The following is a 23,903-nucleotide window of genomic DNA, read 5'->3' on the forward strand; positions in this document are numbered from 1 at the left end:
GAAATCACTTGGGATAGGCTCCGAACCCACAACAGGATGAGCGGTGTCGAGAACGGCTTAATTGGCGTTTGCTCATGATCTAATTTGTTTCGTTAGGCTGAGTTGACCTTCAGTGCCGGCGATGTCATCCATGTCATTGGCGACATGGATGAAGATGGCTTCTTCTACGTGAGTATTAGATTGAAGAAAAAAAAAAAGAAAATGAACTAACGTTTATGTACAGGAAAACCGACCGATAATTACATGTAGATGATGACATGTCACATTCTTGCGAAAGTGAAAAGACCTTAAAATGGCGGCGCCCATAAACGAGTAGTCGGTATTTTGGGTTTGGTTCCTTTTGAACAGATTTTGTGTGCGTCACATGAGGTTCTCATTGAATTCATCTCCAAAAAAACCAACATCCTCCAATCTGACTGGTGTGTGTCTCAGGGTGACTTGAATGGACAACGAGGCTTGGTGCCCTCCAACTTCCTGCAGGCGTTACCAGAAGATGCTCCAGCCGAACATGTCTCTGCTCAGCCCGCAGCAGAACCCAAGAAAGAATCACAGGTAGCTGCGTACTTTTTTGTTTTGTTTTTTTTCCCCCCCCAGCGTGTCGCCTGACTTTGCTTGTCACCAACATGCTTGTTTTATTTCCTTGTCTTGTTTTGACATTTCTTGAACTGCTGTTGATGACTATCTTATACTATTCTGTTTCTAGTTCTGAAACTCAGTTGCTTTTTTTTTCCCCCCCCGCTCCGTCATTTCCTCGCATGACCTTTTGCAGAAGCAGAAACGAACGGTGCACTTTGAGACTTGATTGTAAGTGTTGTCTGAAAGGGGTAGCAAGCAGCTCAGCGATTGCTCATTAGTGACCCTCCCTTCATTCCCAGTTCATGTTGATGTGCTTCTACTGTAGACTCGCTTTGCACCCTGCATTACCTCCTCAATCCAAATGTGGTTTCAGTTCTTTGCGCCCCCTGCCTTCCATGTGTTTTCCAATAGGTCCTCGGTTTACTCAGTTGTCGTTAAATTTTGCAGTCATCGGAACTAAACTCCCATCATAAACTGAAGACCCTCTATACCAGGGGTGGGCAAACTTTTTGGCTCGGGGGCCGCATTGACTTTTAAAATTTGACAGAAGGGCCAGGTCAGCACGAGCCATGGTACATTAAAAAAAAAAAAACTGCATTTGTTGACAGTCCATATCAAACATCAACAGAACAAAAGCATGAAAGTACGGTATTAATATACTTTTTTTAAATGACAAAAGTGTTGTTGATGACCTATTTTACCCTGTGCATCGCTGCAGATGGGTTGTGATCAGACCAGTAGAAGTAGAGCGATACAGAGGTACTAGGTGGTCGAAAAGATTGCCCCGCCCCCCGTGTTCTGCAACTTCAAGTCAATGCGCCACCTGGCGGTGAAATGCCTGTCATTACAAGTCCAATTGAAATGAATGCAATCATTCACATCGAACCTTAATTGTGGACCAACCTTCGGCGGGCCGGATTAAAAAGACCAACGGGCCGGATTCGGCCCGCGGGCCGTAGTTTGCCCGCCAATGCTCTATACTATAAAGATTAGTGCGCTATAGTGCAATAATGAGTAAAACAAAACTTTTGTTCCCAAACTTTTTTCTCTAATGTCCTTTTCATCCTGAAGGGAAACCCCGCTGTCGACCAGCAGGATCCCGGGCCCTCGGCAAGTCAAGATACTTTGATCCCCCAAATCGAACCTCCTTGCCCCAACCTATCTGAACATTCAGAACCACTCCCCTATCTACAACTGCCCGCCAGCACCACATCAGAATCGGGCCCGGTTCCAAGCTCAGCGCCAGCGCACGCCTCTCCTCCAGCCCCCCACCCGGCAGACAGGCCGGTGCTCGCCGACTGCTCCGCGCAAGGCAAGAAGAAGAAAGGCTTCTTCTCCAAAGGCAAGAAACTGTTCAAAAGGTTTGGATCCAGTAAGAAAGATTGAAAGGCAGGACCTCAAACTTGATACTATTTTTAATTTTTTTTGGAAGCACTTTCTTGATAAATGTTAGTAATTGTACACTTGCCTTAGCGCACGACTAGATTAACTGTGAATGACAAAATTGTGCAATCTCTCGACTCAAATATACTCCAATGGCTCATCAGGCTTCAGTACTAAACAGAGAAGGCCTCAGCCTTCTTCATCCATCCAAAGAAAAATAAGCCCATTTGATTTGTCCCGCACATGTTTCTGCCAGTGTGTACATTTGTCCAAATGATCATGCTTTGTATCTGCATCTGTCTTTCCCTCGTTGTAGACTCGGTGGAGTGTGACGTCGATCAAGTGCAGTCATTGAAACAGGCATGACACACTACAGTGTGTGTGTGCGCGTGTGTGTAGGAATGTGTGTGTGCTGTCCAAAGCATATGGCTTTTTCAGATATCAGCGCTTGAGCTGTCGAAGTTGTCACCAGCAGCCTCAGTGATGCACACAAGCTAGTTGATATATTTTGGATGCAGTAGTAGAAGTTTGAGTGCAGCATAGAGGTGTTTTCGCAGAGGGAGCTCACATCAAAAGTAACTGTTAGAAACCGCAATAGAAATAATATTCCTGTCCACAGCACGGATTAGTGTTTTAACACAGCATGTCAGCAGCGTCTTTTCAATGATTGTCAAGTGTGATTAAGCAGAACTTTTTTTTTTTTTTTTCAACGCGCGTAGCTGCAGGTGTTCCTCAGAAATTGGCGCCTCGCCGTCCATTTTGTATCCTAGTTGCTCTGTTTCGGGTCGCTGAAGGAGCAACCTACCCCAGAGACAGTTGTGGTTTACACACACACACACACACACACACACTAACTTTTAGAATCTGTTGTGAAACCTATGTACAACCTATACCAGAATACCACTGAAACATGCATAAACGCATCATAACCCATGCCAAGGTTCAAAGCCTAAACCACTGGGACATAGTGTCCTCCAAATGCAATACTGTATAGTGCTGAACTTGTGTGATATTTTCCTGAATTCTGATGAGAACATATTTGACTTGAAGGCTGCAGTATACGTGTGCATCTCGGCATATAAAGAACGGGGAGGCTAACCTGTTTTGATCATGGGCCACTTCGTAATCAGGAGGTCGGTGATATCGGTATAACCACATAAAAATGTATAATTGCATAGTAATGTCAGACGAAAAAACACGCTGGTCAAAGTCTAAAACAACGCTAAAAATTGATTTGTTCATGCTCGTGGACCATCTGAGAAGGCTAACTGGTTTAAATGTACAGGTATCGGAACTCCAATCATTAGCGAATCATAACAGAATTGTGTCTGTGTTTTTATGATGGTAACTAGTTTTGGAGGAAAAACCCCCCCAAAAAAAAAACGAAATACAGAAATTGTGCTAAACGCGAAGCGGCCAAATGAAATGGCACGAAGGGCCAAATTTGGCCTGCAGGCGTTCGGTTGGACACACCTTATTTCACTGGGTCAATTAAAGGGGAATATATATATATATATATATATATATATATATATATATATATATGATTCACAACATTGAGTGAAATAGTTCATGGTTTGGTAAGAAACAATTAAGAGGTGTTTTGATGTAAAAAATTAGGCCCAGCATTTTCCTTTCTGTGATGAATCCCTATAATAACAGTTTCACTTTTTTGAATTGAACTGCTGAAATAAATCTGCAATATTTATTTAGATGCACCGCTATGGCCACTTTATATTTTTCCTCATGCTTGTCCGACGGTGTGTGTCGTGTTCTGTAATGTGTGCGTGTCTTTGGAAGTGAATGTGCGTTTGAGTTTGTCACAGTGCACGGAGCTCCGCCCTTTGATAGCTTCTCAGGTTTATTTTATTTCATAGCTTAGCACCCCTACAGAGCCTCCCAACAAAAAGTGGAAAAAGTGCCGAAAATGCTAAACCCGTTCGGTGCTTTTTCCTGTTTCGTTAAGCTGCAAAGGAGGAGAATTTAGCCTGGCTCCTGCCATGTTGGAGTCACTTTTAAGCCTGGAACTTTTAGTTGGAAGTTAATAAAGTCATTAGTCATTGTTAGTCAGAGGCAGCAGGACGATGCTAAGACTGTAAAAAGGAGGCAGTGGGGGTGCGGGATCAGGTTACGCTTTATTTGTAAGTTCGCCGGGCATATAGACAAGGCTGAGGCTGCAAAAATCATCTTACCCCCCCCCCCCCCCCCCACACACACACACGCTTTTTTTAAGAGGAGACAAGTTGCCGGAATGCGCTGTTATATTCACAGCCTTGAATGCACAAGTATTATCTCTACCTGCTGTTTCAGTTGACTGCACCTGCGCTGCTCCCGCTCGGCATCTACGTAGTTCACAGTATTTTAGCCTTACAAGATGACATTGTTAAGTCTTGAGCTCTTGTTTACGGGATGTTTATCGATTGCATGAAAACCAATATGATGCCCATATTCTGCCTTATTTATTCATTCCGTATTTAATATTTTCTTTTGTCTTGACGCATCTACAATGTGAATTGGAGATGGTCAAAATGCAGTGAGAAGGTCATTGTAGGACTTGGGTATGTAATGAACAGTTCTTTGGACTCTCTTTCCTGTATTTATATTGTAAAAGCATTTTTTTATATGACGTTCTAAAAATGTTTTTATTACCTATTTGGAAGCTCATCTGTAAATAATTTTATTCATATTTTTGGCATGTTCATGCAGTGTTGATGCGGTAAAGGCTTAGTATGCAAGAGAATTGAAACACGCGTCTTTTTACGTCAAATAAAGTATGTCTATTTTCACACAAAACAAAAGTGCGTCGAGCGTGTGCGGGTTTGTCTGAATAGTGGAAGAAGGGAAACGAAACATTAGATTGATTCTTTATTTCACGCTGATGACATTTTATTTCATGTACACGTCATTGATATTTTTTTTCTGCCCTCTTAGCTGCGAGGATTGACAAAATGGAGGAAAGAGTTTGCAGGCTTTGCTCCACGCCACACGGCACCCATGCGAACTAGCAGGGACGACACTCTGGGTAACGTGTAGCTTCGCGAGACAAAAGCCGCTTCCTCTTTTTGGACTTCTGGGGAGAGGCCGCTGTTGTCCCTGAAGCCAACAGTACACTCATCCATAAAGTAGGAAACACTACACTGTGGCGAGGAGTTTAGTAGTGCTTTCTACTTTATGGATGACTGCACTGTATATCTGATGGGTCGTCTTCTTTCATCTCTCGTCTTCTTTTCTTTACCTGCGCATGAACACACAGTGACCACCCCGCCCCTCCCCCCCTATCACCCCGACCGACACTATGGACACCATGCATGCAACCGCTTAACAGGCAACCTTCACTTCCCTGTAGACGGTCACTTCTTCACTTTTGCCCTTGAAAATTGTATTTGATGACTTGCTCATGAATTCCCCCCCCCCCCCCCCAGTCAGAAAAATGGCCATTTTTCGTGTCTCCACCTCCAAAAAAAAGGTCAGCCACAGGAAGCGCTATCTTGAAGAAGCCATTTTGGATGGCGTGAGTAAGCTTTTCTGTCATATTCACAAGTTACATACCCCCCCCCCCCAAATATTCAGAACTTGCCGTTTACATCGAAATCAAACGGATACAAACACACAGAGGCATCAGTGAGAAAAATAATAAGCACAGCAGTTTCATAGCAATAAAAAAGCCACTTGAAAGAATCCCAGTGGCACTTGTGTAAGCTTTAAAACTTAAGATTTGACGATTGTCATCTAACCATTGCTCAACAAGGCGGTCTATCATACGTTACCTCGACTTTTTTTTCCCCCTCCATGTGTTTGACGCGACGGTCTTCGCGCCAGCCTCGCAGGTGTCGTCGCTCGGCTCGAGAACTGATCGAAGAAGAAGAAGTTGTCTCCTTTTGAACCCTCTTGGACCACGTGATGTAACCACAGGAAGAGGTCTAACAGTCACAGCCACTCTCCTTCTTCTCTTCCGTCTTGAACACTGTGCCTCCTACAGATGGTTCGAAGAAGAAAAATGGGCAGGCCATTTAGAATGTCATCTCCCCCCCCAGGCGTTTAAACACATACTGCTCAGGTAGATGATATTCAATCTAATTTACCCACTAAACGTGAGAATTTTCTGTTATGTGTTCAGTTGGTGGGATTGTGATTTGATGACTTTTCAGATCAATCTTTTACCTCAAGTTTTTCCAAAATATTTAAGCCAAATGAAGAGGATTTGTTGTGTATTTAATTGTATACTACAATAATAATTTACTCTTGAGATCGAAGAATAACAAAACCCGTGTTTGGTGTATCTGTGTGCAGTGGCTTTTGATTCCTCAATCACGCCGAAAACTTTGTTGCACTTTTGCTCATTTCTGAGAGCCAAAATATCCCAAACTTTGGATTTGGGAAAGCATTCGAAGTGTCACACAAAGAGCGGAATTCGGACCCCATGACGTGATATTTGAAGAGTCAAAGTCGATCTACCAAAAATACAAAGTAACGACAGGGAACCGAAGACGAGGAAGAGAGACGACATTCTCACTGGAAGCAAGCTTGACGTTCTGACATGTCACTGAGTAATCCTGAGTTTGTCCTGTGAGACATCAAACCTGTCTGACAGAATAAAGAACAAAGCCCTAAAGGATCACAGCAATTGCATCGCAACTGAAACATCAAGGAGGAACAAAGAACAAACCATTTCAGCAAGAATTTCTTCTTAGCGTAATGCTTTGTAAAATGCTACGCGACATGATTTAATAACCACGTCGGTCAGGATTGAATACAGCTTGTGTATTCAATTTTATTAGACTGCACTTTCTTACCTTATAGGCGCAGGAGCGAGAGTATGGTACACTCCAACGTATACCAAAGAAGTACAGTCGACACTCACGGTTTGGCACCCGTTGATTTTCATATTTGTGGAATTCTAAGGATACTTATTTTAAATACTAAATGTAAGATTTTGATATTCTGCATGGGTAGCAACCATCCATTTAATATAATTTTATTTTTATATAGTTATATTTTAGTTACTTATTGAGCGTTTTTGTTCCTTATTTAACGCATTAGCAAAGTTGTTTTGATAGCATAAAAGTCAAGCTAACAACGCTAGCTAGCTCTTAACATAAAGCTGTGAAGATGTAAATTAATGCTTTTTCTTCTCCGTATTGCCACTCTGCTAGTTACAAAGGGAAACTATTTTGTTTTCAGCTGAGGTTTTTTTTTTTTCGTAAGCAAATTTGTCATTTTTCGGCTGTTCCCTGCAGCGGCACCTACAATGACTTACTTGAATTAATTGTTTAAAATTGACAATACAAATTACATTTAACTTTTGCTCTCACTTTTCTTCAGGACGGGATTTAAGTCAGTCGTCCTACTCTTAGCAATGTGTGTGGGGGGGGGGGGGGGTTCCCCCCCCTCACACACATCTTTACTTCCGGTACAGAGTGAGTAAAGAGGGAGAGAGTGCATTTTGCCACCTCTGACATTCGTTTTTTTTTTTTTTTAACATTTCCGCTTTTTGTAGGTGTCATGGCGAGCGTGTCCCAACACCTTAGGGGAAATGATCACGACACAAAACACGTATCCCCTTTCCCACCAATGTCAATACTGTTTTGAGTCAGGACAAAGACGCTGGTGCTTGACAGTCAAATGCAGGTCTGTGAACGTCAATTGTCGCAGGCCACAAGCTAAAGTCATATGGCCAAGCCTTCTTTTTACTGTCAGCCCCGGTTGGGACTTAATGAAGAGACATCATTCTAGCAACAGGAGTTTTAAGAGAGAAAAAGTATTCGAAAGGAAAAGATGGCAAGATAATGGGTGGGTGGGGTGGTTGATGGTGGGGGGCTCCACTGGTGCTACTCACTATTCATCCATTGTCTGAGACGCTTATCCTTAAGAGGGTCTCGGGCGTGCTGGAGCCTATCCCAGCTGACTTCGGGAAGTTGGTGGAGTGCACCCTGAACTGGTCACCAGCCAATTGTAGTGATGCTACTATTGAATACAAAAGACGTGCTGCGGTTGTGAGTGCAACGTGTTGTGCGTGCGCGCATATCTGTACCAGTGAGGAAGTGATCCTGGAGAGTGGCGTGAAGCTGAGGCCTTTCCTGAGGAGCCATAACTGCTTTTAGTGATAGACCTTATCTGGACCGGCAGCCAGCTCCCCCTTGCCCCCACCGCATTCCCTTGCATGTGCTCACTCAAGCGGACATTTCGTATTAAATTCACGTGTGCCCTGAAGATGGCATTCGTTTTAAAAGGAAGTGAAATCCTCCTGAGCATGCACGCTGTAGCGCTCAAGAGAGGAAGTCCTCACGAAACACGATGTGGGATTCTATTAATACTGTCCACCCTCCTCGTAAATGTCACCCCTTTCCTCCACCATGTTTCCGTTTTCCTTCACATTTGTGATGATGAAACCGGTCAGTGTAGATCATTGGAGACGCCCCATAAGCAAGTGAGGTGCTTCAAACGAGACCCTTTGTTTTTGCTGCTCGGTATGATGCTAACATATCCAAATAAGGGCAAAAGCGACAGTTGCAACTAGCAACGAGGCCGCGGTCTGCTCAAAAAAGAAGGCCACGCTCGGCTGCGCCAGGCAGAGTCGCGTCTGCCTTCCTGTTTGACAAGGCCTGCGGTCGAGGAAGTCTTGCAGCATGCAGCTCAGTTCTCGGTTTTGTTCTTGCTAAGGCGCTCGCGTGGAATGACTTCACTCACATGAAGCTAAACGTGCGGTGAAAACGGGGGTTGATTGCACTGGTCAACAGCAAATTTGAATCATCTTTGTGTCCCTTCACCCATTTAACCCCAAATTTTTCCCAGACATTTAAAAGTCAAATCAGGTGTCATTGGTAGCCCTTTTAAGTAATCAGTTATCAAAAAATGTTCGAGCCCTATAAATTAAATCATTGTTGTCCTTCACAAATGTGACCGGTGGGATTAAATGGGTTAATGTATTTTGATTTCAAAAATGTCTTAACTTTTTTTTCTTGCACATCAGTTTTAATGTTTTTTATTTTTTTGTTAACTTTGACCTATTAAATGTTGTGCAATGTGGATTTTACCATGTGATGTAATTTATAGCTATGACATTTCAGAAAAAAAAATTCACCTGTGCTGAAACTAACCCTTCCTTAATTCATAAATATCACACTAAATATTACATTACAAATATTTTTTGAAAACCTGATGTGCCACAAAAAAAATTGCAGTTTCCCAGTTAAGGCAATAATAATAATAATAATAATAATAATACAGAAAAAATACTTGCATCTTTGATTAAAACAGTTAGTTAATTTTTACTCCAAAAATCGCATGAGACACGGTATTTAATTCACTTTGGTTTTGGAGTGAAAGGACCACATTCACCATTGAATAATAGTTCATAATACTGTATTTGAATTGACCTCTGCAAAAATCAAGCAATTAGAAATGAACCAAAAGTACCTTTGTCAGCATGGCGATAGATGGGCGACCACGTCTGTCTCAAAGTTCTGTGGTTCCAGGTTCGAATCTTGACTCCAGCTTGCCTTGGAGTGTTTTCATGTTGTTCATGTGCTTCGGAGAAATTATTCTGGGTACTCCAGCTCCCTCTCGCATTCCAAAAATATGCATCTTAGGTAAATTGAAGACTATAAATTGTCCATAGGCGTGAATGCTGCTTAGAGCGTTTGTAGCTGGCGACCAGTCCAGGGTGTACTTGGTGCTCTCACTCCAAGTCAGCTGGGATTGACTCCAATTCCCCTGCAACACGAATGTGGACAAGCGCGATAGAGAATAGATGGATGAGTAGATGTTTTTGAATTGTAGTGTCGCGAATAATTGACAACTAGGCAAGTGTGTAGCCAATTTCTCACCCAAAACCTATCTGCACTTCGGCCCAAGCTCACCTGCGAACCGAATGAGGAAAAAGCGCTGTACAAAACAACCTTCTAAGCATGAAAGTATTAACACAACCCCATCTGCTATAACTTTTTGCAGCAGTAGAAATGTTAAATGTCTTAAAATGATCCTCTTGGCATTATAGAAACATTTACATTTTATTTGACACTACACTCATCAACCAAAACATTAGCTTGACGTATATTCCACAAAGAGTTGGTCAGTCGAATCATTTTTTTAAACTAAATTTTATGTTCACTGTAAATTTTGTGTGATATTTAAATGTATTTGATGATCCTAAACATTTAAGTGGGGAAACTATGCAAAAAAAAATAATAATGCACTATAGTCTGGTGGTGATTCTAATTTACTCACTGATTGTAGCGGACGTGGCAAAACCAGATAACACACTTTAAGCATGAAGCAGACAGTGTGGTTTGCATATAGAAGTATAAATTAGTTTTTAAAAAATCGTGGAATTTATGTGTTACGGACTCCTTTCACTATTAATATAATGTTTCGAAACTGTTACTGAAGGTGGAACTGCAAAAACGTGAGGCTTAATTCAAACTCTCGCCTTTAAATGTATTTATTTTTCACCGTGTTGCAATATATTAAATGTTCAGGATTGTGAAAGGCTTTGACTTTGTGATAGTAGAGCGCCGCAGTTTGTTTACTTAATCCGTTCAACACATTTCTTCTCAAGAACTGCGAGAGTGGGGCGGTGTAACTTTCCTGTCCTTGTTTCACATGTTCATCTGAATTCATCAAGTTAGAATGAAAACACCACTACGAATGTCAACTATAAACAAATACAGTAAGAACCGTGGTCTACACCTGAAAAGTGCCACATTCCCCTGACAGTAATCTCATTACGTCCAAAAACCTCCATGTTGTGTTATTTGGACGCTTGTTAAAAAGATTGGGAATATAGGTGGGATATGCTTGGTTGTTGACAGCCAAAGGTCGGTTGTTGATTGACGCCAGGAAATCAGTCTTAGGGTTCCCCCTGTTGGGATTATATGGTACTGCAAAAAGGTCCGATCGTTCAGGCCACACACAAATTGCATCGTATTCTTAGCGACAGGGGCATTATGGTTTTCACAGTAGCAAAAAATAAAACATCTCAATTAGTCACGATCGATCTTCCTGCAGCAACACACTTAATTCAAATGATCAGGATCATTCTCCAGCTTTTCCACAGACCTTGCTGATTGATCATCTGACCCAGGGGTGTTGCAGCATGGAGAGATAGAAAACAGGAAGAATAGCTGCCCTTGAGGAACAGGATTGAAGACTCCTGGATGTGATGATTCCACCCACTCAAAGGTAAAGGACACTCATGATTGTTCGGGTAGGGGGCTGCTCACATTATAAAAAAATAGTTTTACACACTGTTTTATATGGTATTGTAGTATAAAGTTGTTTGTGTTCAAGTGCAGGGTGACACGTAGTCTTCGGTGCTCTTTGCACTTAAAGCTACCAAGAAAATTGGTGTAACTGAATAAAACAGGACATTTACAGATTTATTCTTGATGACTACAAAACAAACAATGCATCAGGCAAATGAAAATTTAAAAAAAAAGTAATTTTAAGTATTTTTGTACAAATATTTTTGTTGCTTCTGAGCAATGGAGCTGTAAAATGGTTTGGAAGTTTTGACGTTAGGACTTCACTGCAGTGTCTCTGGATTTGTAGATCACTCCTCTGCTTTTCAGCTCTCTCACCACACCTACAGAAGCAGAAAAGAGTTGAGAATGACTATTATAGACTGAAGGTGACTGTAGGACACAATTAAGGGAACCTGGTAAAGATCATAATATGGAGAACAAAATCATTGATATGGGGCTATACCTGGAGGTAGTCTGCCAGTCACCGACACTGCATATACACCTGGTTTGAATGTGCCTGTTGCATAAAGTAGAAAGGATGCAATGAAAATTCACTTGTCAACAAAGCATTTAAGCATGTCAGTGGAACAAGGCAGTCATCGTATAAGCTCCTTTTACAGTACATTATCTAGACCTATGTACAGATGTCTCTTCTTACCTATTCGCTGCCATTTTGCTACCCAGCTGTCCTCAGGACTCATCTGGGCAATCACACTGTGGAAATAAACATAACAATAGTAGAAACGTATTGTCCTTCAAGTGAATTACTTTTCACAGATAGACAGGTTAGTATTTACCCATCAAATGAAGAACTGGTGCATTCATAAACCATCTCTCTATTCCCCTTCATTTGAAGGAACGACTCGCAGTTGTCACAGCCATCATATTCAAACTGGTCAATGGTCTAAAAGAGAAACCGATTTGGTTATATTGCTGTGATTAAGCAAATTTGTACTGCGCCCTCACTAAAACAGTCAATCTGTTAGAATACGTAAACGTGCAAGCACGTGTTTTTACGATTGCTTATCAATGACAACAAAAAACGCAGGCTGTGTTCAGCAAAATGGCGACAAGTTAGCAGCACGGCTATCGTTTCTTTTGTCAGAATTTGATTTACCTTCACTAAGGAGCAAAGCAGACATGCTCGTAGATGGCGAAGGTCTTTAGGAACTGTTTCCAGTGCCATTATGCCCTCTTCCTTATGAAAATAGGTCAGAAACCTCGGTCCAAACAAACTGGTTTGTGGTTACGGAGCTGGTCTCATGCTTATTACGTCATTGCCAGCAACGAGAGCCCACAAAGGACCCTTATTTAGACATCCTTTGTGAAATGCCTGTTTAAAAATTGACACACCCGAACATGACCTGTACTGTATTTTAAATGACGAGACGAATAACATGATTAAAAATAACTAGACAGCAATATTTGCTTGATTCAACCACGCCTTATTTTTTTGTTGAATTTATACACGAAACAAAAATACAAACGCAACACTTTTGTCCTCTCCATTTTTCTTGAGGACTCTAAGCTCAAAGAACAGAATAGAAAATTTTCCCTCAACGTTGTTCACAAATATGTCCAAATCTATGTTGGTGAGCATTTCTCCTTTGTCAAAATGATCCCTCCCTACTCATTTGGTGTGGCATTTCAAGACGCTGTTGAGACAGCAAGATTATTGCACAGGTGTGCCTTCGGCCGCAATAATGGAGGAAAAACCCCCTTCTGAAATGTGCAGTTTTGGTTTAATTGTGGGGTTTGCGGGGGTCACAAAAACGGTGTCTCGTGTGAGCATAATTTCCCTCACGCAGTGCAATACATCCCCTTCGCAGAGTCGGCCAGGTTATTGGCTGTCGCCTGTGGAATGTTGGTTCACTCCTCCTCAATGGCTGTGCGAAGTTGTTGGATATTGACAGGAATCAGAACACGCTGTCGTATACGCCAATCCAGAACATCCCAAACATGCTTCATGAGTGACATGTCCGGTGAGTATGCTGGTCATGCAAGAACTGTGATGTTTTCAGCTTCAATGAACTGCGTACAGAACCTTGAACATGGAACATATACTGTACATATATTCGTTTCAATCTCATTTGAATTATTTGTTCAATTAAACGAATTGTAACACCCGTGATTGAGATTTGTTTTTTGTGCAGTTGGGCCACTAGAGGGAGCCATTTCCCCGATTTGATTCATATCGTTCCGGTGTGTGGAGCCTGATACGCCCTGGAAAGCGTTGGTGCAGTTGCCTTCAAGTCCACTCGGAAAACACTGGTATTTTTCAGCAGCTCGACTTCTATAAGCGACACTCGAGAACGTTATGGATTTGTTACATTTTGTCAATGGTAGTGTCTGATTCCGTTCTAAAAAAAATCCATTCATATCGTTTCTATTTTTGATTTAGCTACAAATCATCGCTTATGTCTAACTGGCCCTGAATGCAGCAAACCAAGTGAGCAGGTAGCGGCTGTAAATGAGATTCACCCGGTGGCGTGGAGAGAGCGACACGCACACGGGGGAGTTGATGAGTGGGACGGTGTTTTTGCGGACGCGTGTGTTGTGAACTGTACGTGCAGTCTCTCAAGTTGACCGACTTCCGCACACTGCGGTGCTTCTTTCTATGGCACCCGCTGATGACCGACCTCGGAGGAACGTATCCACTTTCGCAGAAGTCATTCAAAGCGCGAATTGACTTGGGAATAACTTTGAACTGACGAACGGAAGGAAGGAAGGAAACGAGCCAACGGACGGACTTTACGCAAGTGTGTCCGCGGTAATTAAATTCTTTTGGGAACAACTATGTTCGCGCCGTTGAGGTCGTAAACATGTTACTTAACCGTTTGGCTCGGCTGTGATCTAGCCGCCACGGCTGAGGCAACCTGGAACGGGCCGTCTTTGAAGTTCAACTTGTCTCTTCCGCGTGCGTGAGCGAGTGCGTGTGAATGTGTACGAGTGCGTGCGCGTATGAGTGTGTGTGTGTCTGTCGGTGCGGGGTGAAAAATGTGGCGCCCTCGGGACTCGCTATCTGGGGACGCCGCTTGTCAACTCTCAACGCGGTTTTGGTAAAGGTGCAGCGAGTGACGTTGTGGATTATTATGATGATTAGATCAACCTCATTACTATCAAGGAGAAGTGAAGTTAAATGAAATTCGACTCGTGCGTGGATAGGTGCTGGGCTTTTCTTCGCGCGCGGACACGTGCGGAGACTTATTGGTGGCAACTCGGAGCATGAATTTCAACTTTTTTTTTTCATTTTTATGATTTTTATTTTTTCTTTGGATATGCGGCTGGATGCACGCTTGATTATTAACTCTGAATGGAAGGACCGGGACGTTCACGCGTGAGCTTGGATTGCGGTGCCTAAAGAAGCACAAGAAAAAAAGAGAAAAAGCTTCCGACTTGTTTTCCTGCTGCCTGCTTTGAAGTCCACCATGTGCGGCCGGGCTCCGCCGCTTCAGCCGAGGCCATGACCGTCCCCCCGTGGCGCCTGGCCGGGCTCTGGCCGTGGCTGCTGATGACGGCCCTGCAGGTGGTGCTGGGCCAGCCGGGCCCGGAATCCGAGCGGCCGGCCCTACGAGCGCTCATCAAGGTGACGCTGCTGAAGCACGAGCCGACTGGGCGTCCCATCACTCTGGAGGGGGTGTTCGTGGGAGGAAGCGCCGGTGACGCGGAGGGGAAACTAATGCAGGTAAAGACATCACTCACAAAAACATTCTCCAGTCTTTCCCAACCTTTCTTGCGCCAAAGCACATCTTTTACATTCGCGAAATCACTGCCTTATTATTCTTGAAATAAGGACCATCTTGTCTTCAACGCGTGAACACTGGAATGGTTGATTTGAACACTTTTTTTTTTTTTTTGTCTGTTTTGGGAATGGCAACAAGTTAACACAAGTTGAATCAGGGGTCGCCAACGTGGTGGGCACAGGCACCAGGTCGCCACCAAGGACCACAGGAGTAGCCCTGGGGCCTGCTCTAAAAATAGCTCAGTCACCAGTGATGGGACATTGTGATTTCCAAGGAGTGTTGTATTAGTACACTTGCAGAGATTCCTAGAAATAATGTTGCACATCGATTCCATTCCTTGTAAAATCATTGTTGTCAATTACAGTGACAAGTCATTAATATGATCAGTGTCTTCAAATCGCGGAATTATAATAGTATAAAATAGAAGGTTATTTTAGACATGTATCGAACTGTTGGCCATTCATGTTTATCAGTACCCAAGCGGTAGCCCTTATTTTCCAAAAGGTTGGTGACCCCGGGGTTAAATGACCCTTATTGAATTGTTCTACCTTACACTCCACATTTCTGACAGATAAATGAACAAAAATGTATCTGTGGTTCATCAGAGGGTGAATAAGGAGACAATGGTGGTGCTTTTGGGTGCCTTGAAATTGGAGAAGCACTGTACCCGCTACTAATGTACCACAAGATGCTGATTTGCGAATCATTGCAATAATTTAGACTGTCAGGCTTTTTTCACATGGTGTGGAAATGTCGAATGCAGACTTTTGTAGCTGCGCTGTGACAAAAACATTTACCCGCTTCCTGTACGTTTGGCAAGTTATTCGGTCTGTATACAATCGAAGTGACCACACACCAAGTGTTTTTCCCGACTTTTTTGGAGCCTATTAAAAAAAGATTTTAGACAACAACAACTCGCCACTAAAAACAAAAAAACACCAGTGTAGCACATCTGCCTCACACTCATGAACTGCAACCCTAATGAGGACAAGCGACTGCTGGCCACACACACCAATGAGCCAATGTTCGAAACTCACCACTCCAGATTTCATGAGGATAAACATTTTGTCGCTGTCAATCAAAATTCACCACCGTCTCTATAATCCCCGAACTGTTCTCAGTCTGATGCAGAGATGTACCCAATGATGTAGCCAGGAATGTATAGTCTCCCACTGTGGGTGGTCTGAGGTTCCTCTGTCATCACTAAGGACCCTAAGCTATCATCAAGTAGATGTGACAGTCTAGCAAATCAAATCTATTGTACTCGTGCTCAATAAATCTATTCCACCATCATCCAATGTAAGGTTCATGCCACAGTTCCCCTCAAATCAACAATAATGATTTACGCCACATTGCAATGGTGTGCCGTTTAAATGAAATGAATCACACTCTGAGATGCCGACTAAATGTTTTCATCCGTGCGGATGGCTACAAATGTGTTTTGCTAGTTCAACTTAGCTTGCGCTGACCAACCAATCAGAGGACAGAAAAATGCTGTTCAGTGATTGTAGGGCAAATCTAACATCCATATAAAAGGACAGGAAAGAGAAATTCTATTAAATGAAGAGACGACAATGTTAGGAAAAAAATGCTTACATTCATGGAACAAGTACAAGAATTTAGCTTGTAAATGTACATCTGTGCAGCAAACGGTGTTCATGCCTTTTGAATGGGGGCCGAGCTACGTCGTGGGCCAATGGTACTAGACAGCAAGATTTTATTGAATGTGATTCTCTGGTCTCCATAATTAGTTCCAACTCCATGCCATTTCCATACAGACAAATTACACTGAGACACATTCATGCTCTGCCATTTTAAATTTTTTTTAAACGTTCGGATTTACCGTAAACAGTAGCGAAATATTCTTTGAAATAATCACATGGAAGCATGGCACAGTCATCACAATCACATGTTAATTGTACTGCTCTTTCATCAAGATTATTACTTTTAACGACTTGGCACACAATTAAGGGCCATGAAGTCATTGTTGTCGTGCCATCCACAGTCAGGCTTTCGTGAAATGCAATGCACTCCTCGACCGTGCAAATCTTGCCCAACTCGCTCATAACACAAAGAGCAACAAATCTAGGTTAAAAAAAACATTTAGAATTGGAAAGAACAAAGAGATTGTTGTGTCACTGTACTTCTTGGAACTGATTTGAATGCATGAGCCAGTATGCAAATTAGCAGTGGCTATTCGTGACCATTGACTAATCTGATTGGCGAATCAGTGCATGAGATGAAAAATAGTCTTTGGAGATACAATAAACAAAGGCAATTTAAAAAAAATACTTTTACTCCTGCTCATACGACGAGTGTGTTGGGCAAGATTTTGCATGTCTGCATTTTATTTCATGATTGCAGCTAATATGTCTTCACAGCAATGTGTGTCGTGTAGTCATGACAGATTTCACATTGTGTGAAGTATCAGGCTGCAAGGCGGGCGCATGTGCGCTTTTGTGCTTTCTTGTGCTCGTGTTAGCTTGTGGCCACCCAAGTAAATTCTGTCTACGTCACTGCATATCAATCAATACCAATCATATTTATGTTTCTGCACTGTTAAAAAAAAGTTGTCTGAGCTCAAAATTGAAAGGCAACAAACTTGGATATAAATTTAAGTTGGTGTTCCAGTGGTTAGCGCGTCGACCTCACAGTGCAGAGGCCGTGGGTTCGATCCCGGCTCCGGCCTTCCTGTGTGGAGTTTGCATGTTCTCCCCGGGCCTGCATGGGTTTTCTCCGGGTACTCCGGTTTCCTCCCACATTCCAAAAACATGCATGGCAGGCTGATTGAACACTCTAAATTGTCCCTAGGTGTGAGTGTGAGCGTGGATGGTTGTTCGTCTGTGTGTGCCCTGCGATTGGCTGGCAACCGGTCCAGGGTGTCCCCCGCCTACTGCCCGAAGACGGCTGTGATGGGCTCCAGCACCCCCGCGACCCTTGTGAGGATAAGCGCATCGGAAAATGGATGGATGGATGGATGGATTTCCCCCAAATTGGCTTTCTCACATTTCACACCAAAGAAATAAGAGTTTACACAATAGCTGTCTCTTGTATCGTCCCTCCAAGTTAGATATGTTTTGACGCAAACGTCACACGTGCTTTGTTGTGCGAGCAAACATTGTTGCCATTAATGTCAATCTTTTATATTTTAAAGTTATTCCAATTTATGGTAAATTGCTGTTTAGGAATTGAAGCTATGCTTGAGCTGATGCAAATTGGGGTACAAAAAGGTGAATTCAGTCTCATTGGTTTAACACTATCTTTGGTTTTACCGCCCCCCCTCCCCCTTGTGTGTTGTTTACCCCAATTTTCAAATAACCAAGCGACGTCCGTAGCTGTAGCCATCCTCGATCCCGCGGTGACCTTGCACCTGCCCGCAAACGGCTCACTCCTTCCCACTCCACGCGCGATGACGGAGCATCCAAATTTCTTGAACATTAGCGATGACATATGCGTTATTTCGAGGTCCGTTGACCTCAATTTAGTTTTACGCATCGGGCAAAGTCATGCCTTGGCTGCAGCGTTGTCTCGCACTTCAAATGTTTCACGTCAACTCTTCATCCTACAACTTTATTTTCAAGGTGTGGTCGAAGACAGTTAAATGACACATTTGAACCCCAACACTGTAATTTGAGCTTAAGTGTTATTTTAAAAGTGTGCTGGTACCCTGTTAAGGGGGGGGGGGGGGGGATAGAAATGTGTGTTTCTTTTCATGGCGCTTATTCTGTATTCAGGATTGGATTAAGGTTGCCTGGCCATAAAGCTCCGCGGTGTCAATTTATTTGCCGTCTCCTAAGAAACGGGACGGTCGATATGCACCAAAGGATCTCGTCTTTCTTCGCCCACCAGGTGTTTGAGGTTTCGCCACTGTTAATAATGACCATTTCCACACCCTCTTCACGCCGATAGCTCTCCATTTAGGCACGCTGACAAGCCACTCCGCTTGTAACTGAATGTTCCTTTGTGGGAAAACAAGTTCTGATCTTGCGTCGCTCGGATCAAATGCGCTCCGGGAATTCCGGCATTCCTTATTAGTCCTCGTTATAAGTTCACAAAGGAGTTGAAATCTGCGAACAGAAATGTTCTGTAAAAATAAATAAAAAAATAAATATGGAGCGAGAGATGATTGGTGTGTCAAAGCTGCTGTCAGCGAGTCTCAGCGACTTACCGTACGATGTAAGGAATACAAAGAAGAGCTTCATCACAATTGGTCCTGTCCGAGGTGAGGAAGGCCTCGTTTTTGTCAAGACGCTGCAGGATGCTCTTTGTTGCCGCTCAGGCTTGTTCCAACAGGTCCTCAAGAGCCTGTTCAAGCCGCTTTACGCTGCGGCTTTATATTCTTGCCTTGCGGTGGAAGAGAGATGAGGGGGTCCTCCGATGCGCACTCACTCCTCGCACTTGCGTTGAGTCTGTCCTGATAATGCGGCTATACTCTTCGCTTACTTTCAGTTAGACACAAAAGGTGGAGCCCGGATTGGCGAAAGATGCTTGTTGACATTTGATTTGTTTATATTTACAAATATTGGGGGGGGGGCAGTTCCTTGGTTTGCGACAACCGCCATATGACGTTGACATAGGTCGACGTGGCGTAACCTCCTTTTTCTTTTGTTTTAAATTCATAACCCAGGAGCATTCTGTTGACAAATATTTACTCTATATAAATATGACTTTACTATTGTCTTAGCATACTGTATATGGCAATATTCCCATTACACCACCACCACCGTTGGGATGGAACTCCTTTGCACATTGAGGACTTCCTGCATTGCTATTGTGCACGCCAACATCGATTTGATGTTGTACATTTCATGAAAATCTATCAATAAATAAATTCATAGATGGATCTAGACACACACACACGCACACACACCGTATTTTCCACACTATAAGGCGCACCCAAAAGCATTCCATTTTCTTTAAAGCCAACAGTGCGCCTTTATAATCCGATGGGTTTTATATATGGATCAATATTCAGATTTCTTGGACATAGTATTTTAAATGTTGCGTAAAGCGCTTTGCTTCAGCTGCAGTGGTTGGGAAAGCACTATATAAATAAAGCTGCATTGTATTGTATTCCCTTTAGCATAGCTCCATCTAGTGCATAATGCAACCTCAGCCACTATTTTTGCTTCTCTTCTATGTGCCTTATAATGCGGTAAAATGAAAACAGTTTTAAAATGGGCCATTCCTTGAAGGTGCGCTTTATACTCCGAAGCACCTTATAGTGCAGAAAAAAAAATATATATATATATATATATATATATATATACACATACGCACCTTGTAAACGGCTTTGGAGCGCGGCACATCATGAATGGAGAAGGCACTTTTCATTTGCACGCCCCTTAATACTACACAGCTTGTTGTTGTGACTTTTTTTAACAACTTATTTCTTTATATTCTCTTTTATTTGATAAAATTCAATGCTGTTTTTCTTTGTTAAACATGTTGACTTTTTTTTAACAGATGACTGGCATTTGAATTCATTTCAGTGGAGAATGATGGATGGATGAATATTGATATATAGGGGTAAAGCGAGTTACTAGCTTGGGCATGGAACAAATTCAACTCGGGTCAAGGCACCCGTGTTTACAGTAATACCTTTGGAGCATTGAATATAGTCTACAATCGATTGACTACATTCCCATGTCCTTTCTGTTTATTACAGCCATCAGGCCTTACTTTGGTACACGTTTCCCTGTGGTCTATTAAACAGTGGCCACGTTGGACATGTGCCCTGTCCCCTGAATGGACATGTTCATTGGAGCACTTGGCCCGAGTCTGGCAACTCTATTAGGAGAAAGTACAGAGGCATTTTCGACTGTATCCCCTTTCCAGACGCACAGCTTATATGGTGGCCGTCGAAGAAGTGCAAAGGCTTCTGGGATGCCTTTGAACTTGAGAGGACCAACAGCGATGTCCTGACTTTTGTTGAGGGAAGGATAGGAGTTCAATCTTCCAATGGGATTTGTGCCAATTAGGGGAGGCTAAACATCGTGAAAGCTATTAAGCGCTTTGAGTTTTTGTAAATCTTCAGCTGGCTTTCTGCGTCTTTGTATTTTGGAGAGTTGACCTTTGCGCCTTTTCGGTGCTGTAATTAAAGCGCACCAGGCGGTTTCCAGTTAACTCTGTGCCACTTCGCATTCTTTGAAGCCTTCTCAATGTCCTGTAGGGTATTGAGCACCTCCTTTTCGTTGCCTGAGTCCGGATCGCGGCCTTTACAGTGGCGCATGTTTGCCTCTCGGACCATCTGCGCAGGCCTTTTGGGATTGAGGGATGAGAAGGGCGGAGGGGGCTCTGAGGGACGACATCAAAGTGTGTCCAGTTCTGAACGTGAGCTGGGATGATTAAAAACCAAGAGTGTTTACACTGCGCTTCCCATATGGGCCCTCGACTCCCCCTCCTTCAAGATTTCCTGTCCATACTTCCTATCTCCCTGGATGAGATAAAAGCCTGTCCAGGGCCCCCCCATGGCTGCACACTGCAAGAATGCTAGGAGCAGCTGCTTAGCATAGCGTGGCTTATTAATGGCATACGTAGCGCAAATGGCACCAATTTGCAATGTTTTCCTCAAATGCACGCAGAAGTTGATGGGCAATTGAAATTCGGGTTGCACGAATCATCAAATTTGGGTCGCGATCTAGTAGAATGCTCTTTTCAATTCGCCAAGGCTGCAATTTGGAAGAATAAAAAGATGAAGGGATAAAGCTACAAATTTATTGCTGCTTTCCATACCAATTTAAATTTCCATGTTAATCTGTCTGCTTTTTTCTTGCCCCCCCCCCCCCTCCCCCCCGGCTGCTGACTTTCCACTTTGACGCAGTTCCAGCCAACATTTCTGTGAAAGTGTACGCTCGTCCGAAGCACTTTTTTGGTGTGTGGCGACACACTATTTTAGCTTAGCGCATTAGCATTAGCTTCTTCTCCCATGCTCATGCTCAGCCACACGTCGTCCGCCTTTCGCAATAAAGATGCTTCATAGAAGTGTCGCTTATTTGCCGCCATGGAAGCGAGGATTAATTACTTTGAGGAGATGATCTGCACCACGGGTGGATAATGTTTAGCTGCATCAGATGCGCCTGCACAGCTCACAGCTTGTATGTGTATGTATATGTAGTATGCCCCCCTCCCTCAGTTTGCAAGTTTGTATGAAATATATGTCACTTATGATTACGGGAGAGGAGATGTGTGAGCTAGTTGATGAAAAATTTGGGTCATTTCAGGAGCGCTGCAAAAAACAAAGCTGCGGTGGCAATTTTGAAACCAAAAAAAACAAAACAAAAATTGACATCAATGCTGTTTTAGCTTTGCTATTGCCACCAAAGGGCCATTCAGGGACAACGGTCAACCTTTTAAATCATCATACGGCATAATGTGATTGTACACATTCCTTTTGAAGGCCAAATAAAGTTCACTCACATACTGACGTCTGTTTCCGTATGGCTATTGGCTCAGCCTGTTATTACATTTCTGTCGCCCTCGACTTGGCATTGCCTAGAACGCACCACGATGTGCGTGTGCCCCATAAAGACCGTAGTGGATTAATGGCAGTCCGGGGATCCCGCAGTCTGCAGCACAGGAAGCAGGCCGAGTGCTCTCCCGTCAGCCCTCTTCCACAAAAGATGGCCCTTAAGATGTTTCTGATGGCACTGGAAGAGTCAGGAAGGGGAGGGAAACATGGCAGGTCTCTCCATCCTGCAGGCCTCCTTTTTAAATCATTAGAACATGTCTGGAATTCTCTCGTCACAATACATTCTTTCTGGTTTTTCATACTCCTCATCCAGTTTGACAGCCACGTTCTCTATTGGGCTGGGTGAGTTTATTCTCAGCTCCTGAATTTGGGGGTGCCGGGGATTCAATGATGTAAACATCTGCCGGTATTTGCTTGACTTGTTTGTATTTTCTGATATTGACGTTCAGGTGACTGTTTATCTATTTTTGCTAAGGGGGTGTGGGGGGGGGGGGTGATACTACATATAAATTAGTCATCTACTTTGTATTTCGCTTCTCAGAAGGGTTGCACGTGAACCTGAGGCAGTCCTCGTTTACTTTGAGTAAGAGGTCACCAGGCAATAGCAAGGCAGATATACAGTAGACAAACAAATATTTACAGTACATTGAAGGCTAGTGGCAATTTCGAGTGTTTAATGATGTCGGAGTAAGTGGGAGTGCCTGGAGAAACGTAAATGTTAAATCAAAAGAGTTATCCTCTAGCCAAGATTCAAACCCCCCGCTTCAAAACTGTGAGGCAGATTTGTCAATCACTTGCATACTATGCTGGCCACTTTACAAGGCGTTTAAAAAAAAAAAAATAATAATAATAATAATAAAATAAAAAAACACTGTTAGCGCATGGAAGAAGATAATTTTGTCCAATTTCATATTAGAAAAGAACTTTTGGAAAATGTCCACTTGTGCATCCCAAAAGTTCAACATTTTTAAATAGAGATTTGAGAATGATGTATCTTAAAAAAATATTTTTTAATGTGCTCATAAAAAGATGATGGTTAATATTTCTAATCAAGGTAAACCACTTACTGAGGTTCCTCTCGGTTCTGTTCTATGGCCACTAAACCACCACAATTTGTCAACTGGGTTAGGTTTGGGGGTGGATACGGGAGTAGCCATAATTACTGCGAATATTAGTCTGAAAATCACTTTAGCCCATTAATATAAAGGCAAAAAAGGAAAACAGTAAATATGGTGGGAGCTGAGCGTGCCTTCGTAAAGCGCATTGCCAAATCACACCATAGTGCAACGTCCACATTAATGCTTGTCTTTGTGCAATCGATTGACCGAATTAAATCAGCCAACTGACTTTGGAGTGACCAAAATCAGGGATGGGCAACTTAAATGCTGGGGGGGACGGAAGAGGGTCACAATTTTTCATCAGTGCTACTGGGGTGGCCAGATAGAACCACACACCAGATGTATGACAAAAATGCCAATTTAAATATGG

At 42.9% G+C, this 23,903-nt stretch overlaps 3 protein-coding genes across 3 annotated transcripts in view; 2 read left to right on the top strand and 1 right to left on the bottom strand.

Annotated features, from left to right (window-relative positions):
* Positions 1 to 13,327, top strand: part of tspoap1 (TSPO associated protein 1) — a 52,476-nt gene extending 39,149 nt beyond the window's left edge. Inside the window, exons 32-37 of the mRNA XM_086130391.1 lie at positions 97 to 168; positions 433 to 552; positions 1,648 to 6,016; positions 6,760 to 6,821; positions 11,015 to 11,139; positions 13,031 to 13,327. Coding sequence (XP_085986517.1) covers positions 97 to 168; positions 433 to 552; positions 1,648 to 1,962 — 507 coding nt within the window. The 3' untranslated portion in view covers positions 1,963 to 6,016; positions 6,760 to 6,821; positions 11,015 to 11,139; positions 13,031 to 13,327. The remainder of the gene's footprint in view (positions 1 to 96; positions 169 to 432; positions 553 to 1,647; positions 6,017 to 6,759; positions 6,822 to 11,014; positions 11,140 to 13,030) is intronic.
* Positions 11,316 to 12,489, bottom strand: supt4h1 (SPT4 homolog, DSIF elongation factor subunit). Its single transcript, XM_086130392.1, has 5 exons — positions 12,319 to 12,489; positions 11,999 to 12,105; positions 11,860 to 11,915; positions 11,665 to 11,718; positions 11,316 to 11,542 (listed from the first exon to the last, which is right to left on the bottom strand). The coding sequence occupies exons 1-5, from the start codon at positions 12,385 to 12,387 to the stop codon at positions 11,475 to 11,477; spliced, it is 354 nt and encodes a 117-aa protein (XP_085986518.1). The 5' UTR covers positions 12,388 to 12,489; the 3' UTR covers positions 11,316 to 11,474.
* A 319-nt stretch (positions 13,328 to 13,646) lies between the features above and the next one.
* Positions 13,647 to 23,903, top strand: part of rnf43 (ring finger protein 43) — an 88,029-nt gene continuing 77,772 nt past the window's right edge. Inside the window, exon 1 of the mRNA XM_086131766.1 lies at positions 13,647 to 14,886. Coding sequence (XP_085987892.1) covers positions 14,665 to 14,886 — 222 coding nt within the window. The 5' untranslated portion in view covers positions 13,647 to 14,664. The remainder of the gene's footprint in view (positions 14,887 to 23,903) is intronic.

Source organism: Hippocampus guttulatus, chromosome 15 (assembly GCF_054856545.1).
Source record: "Hippocampus guttulatus isolate MCC_2025c chromosome 15, RoL_Hgut_1.0, whole genome shotgun sequence".
Taxonomy (NCBI): domain Eukaryota; kingdom Metazoa; phylum Chordata; class Actinopteri; order Syngnathiformes; family Syngnathidae; genus Hippocampus; species Hippocampus guttulatus.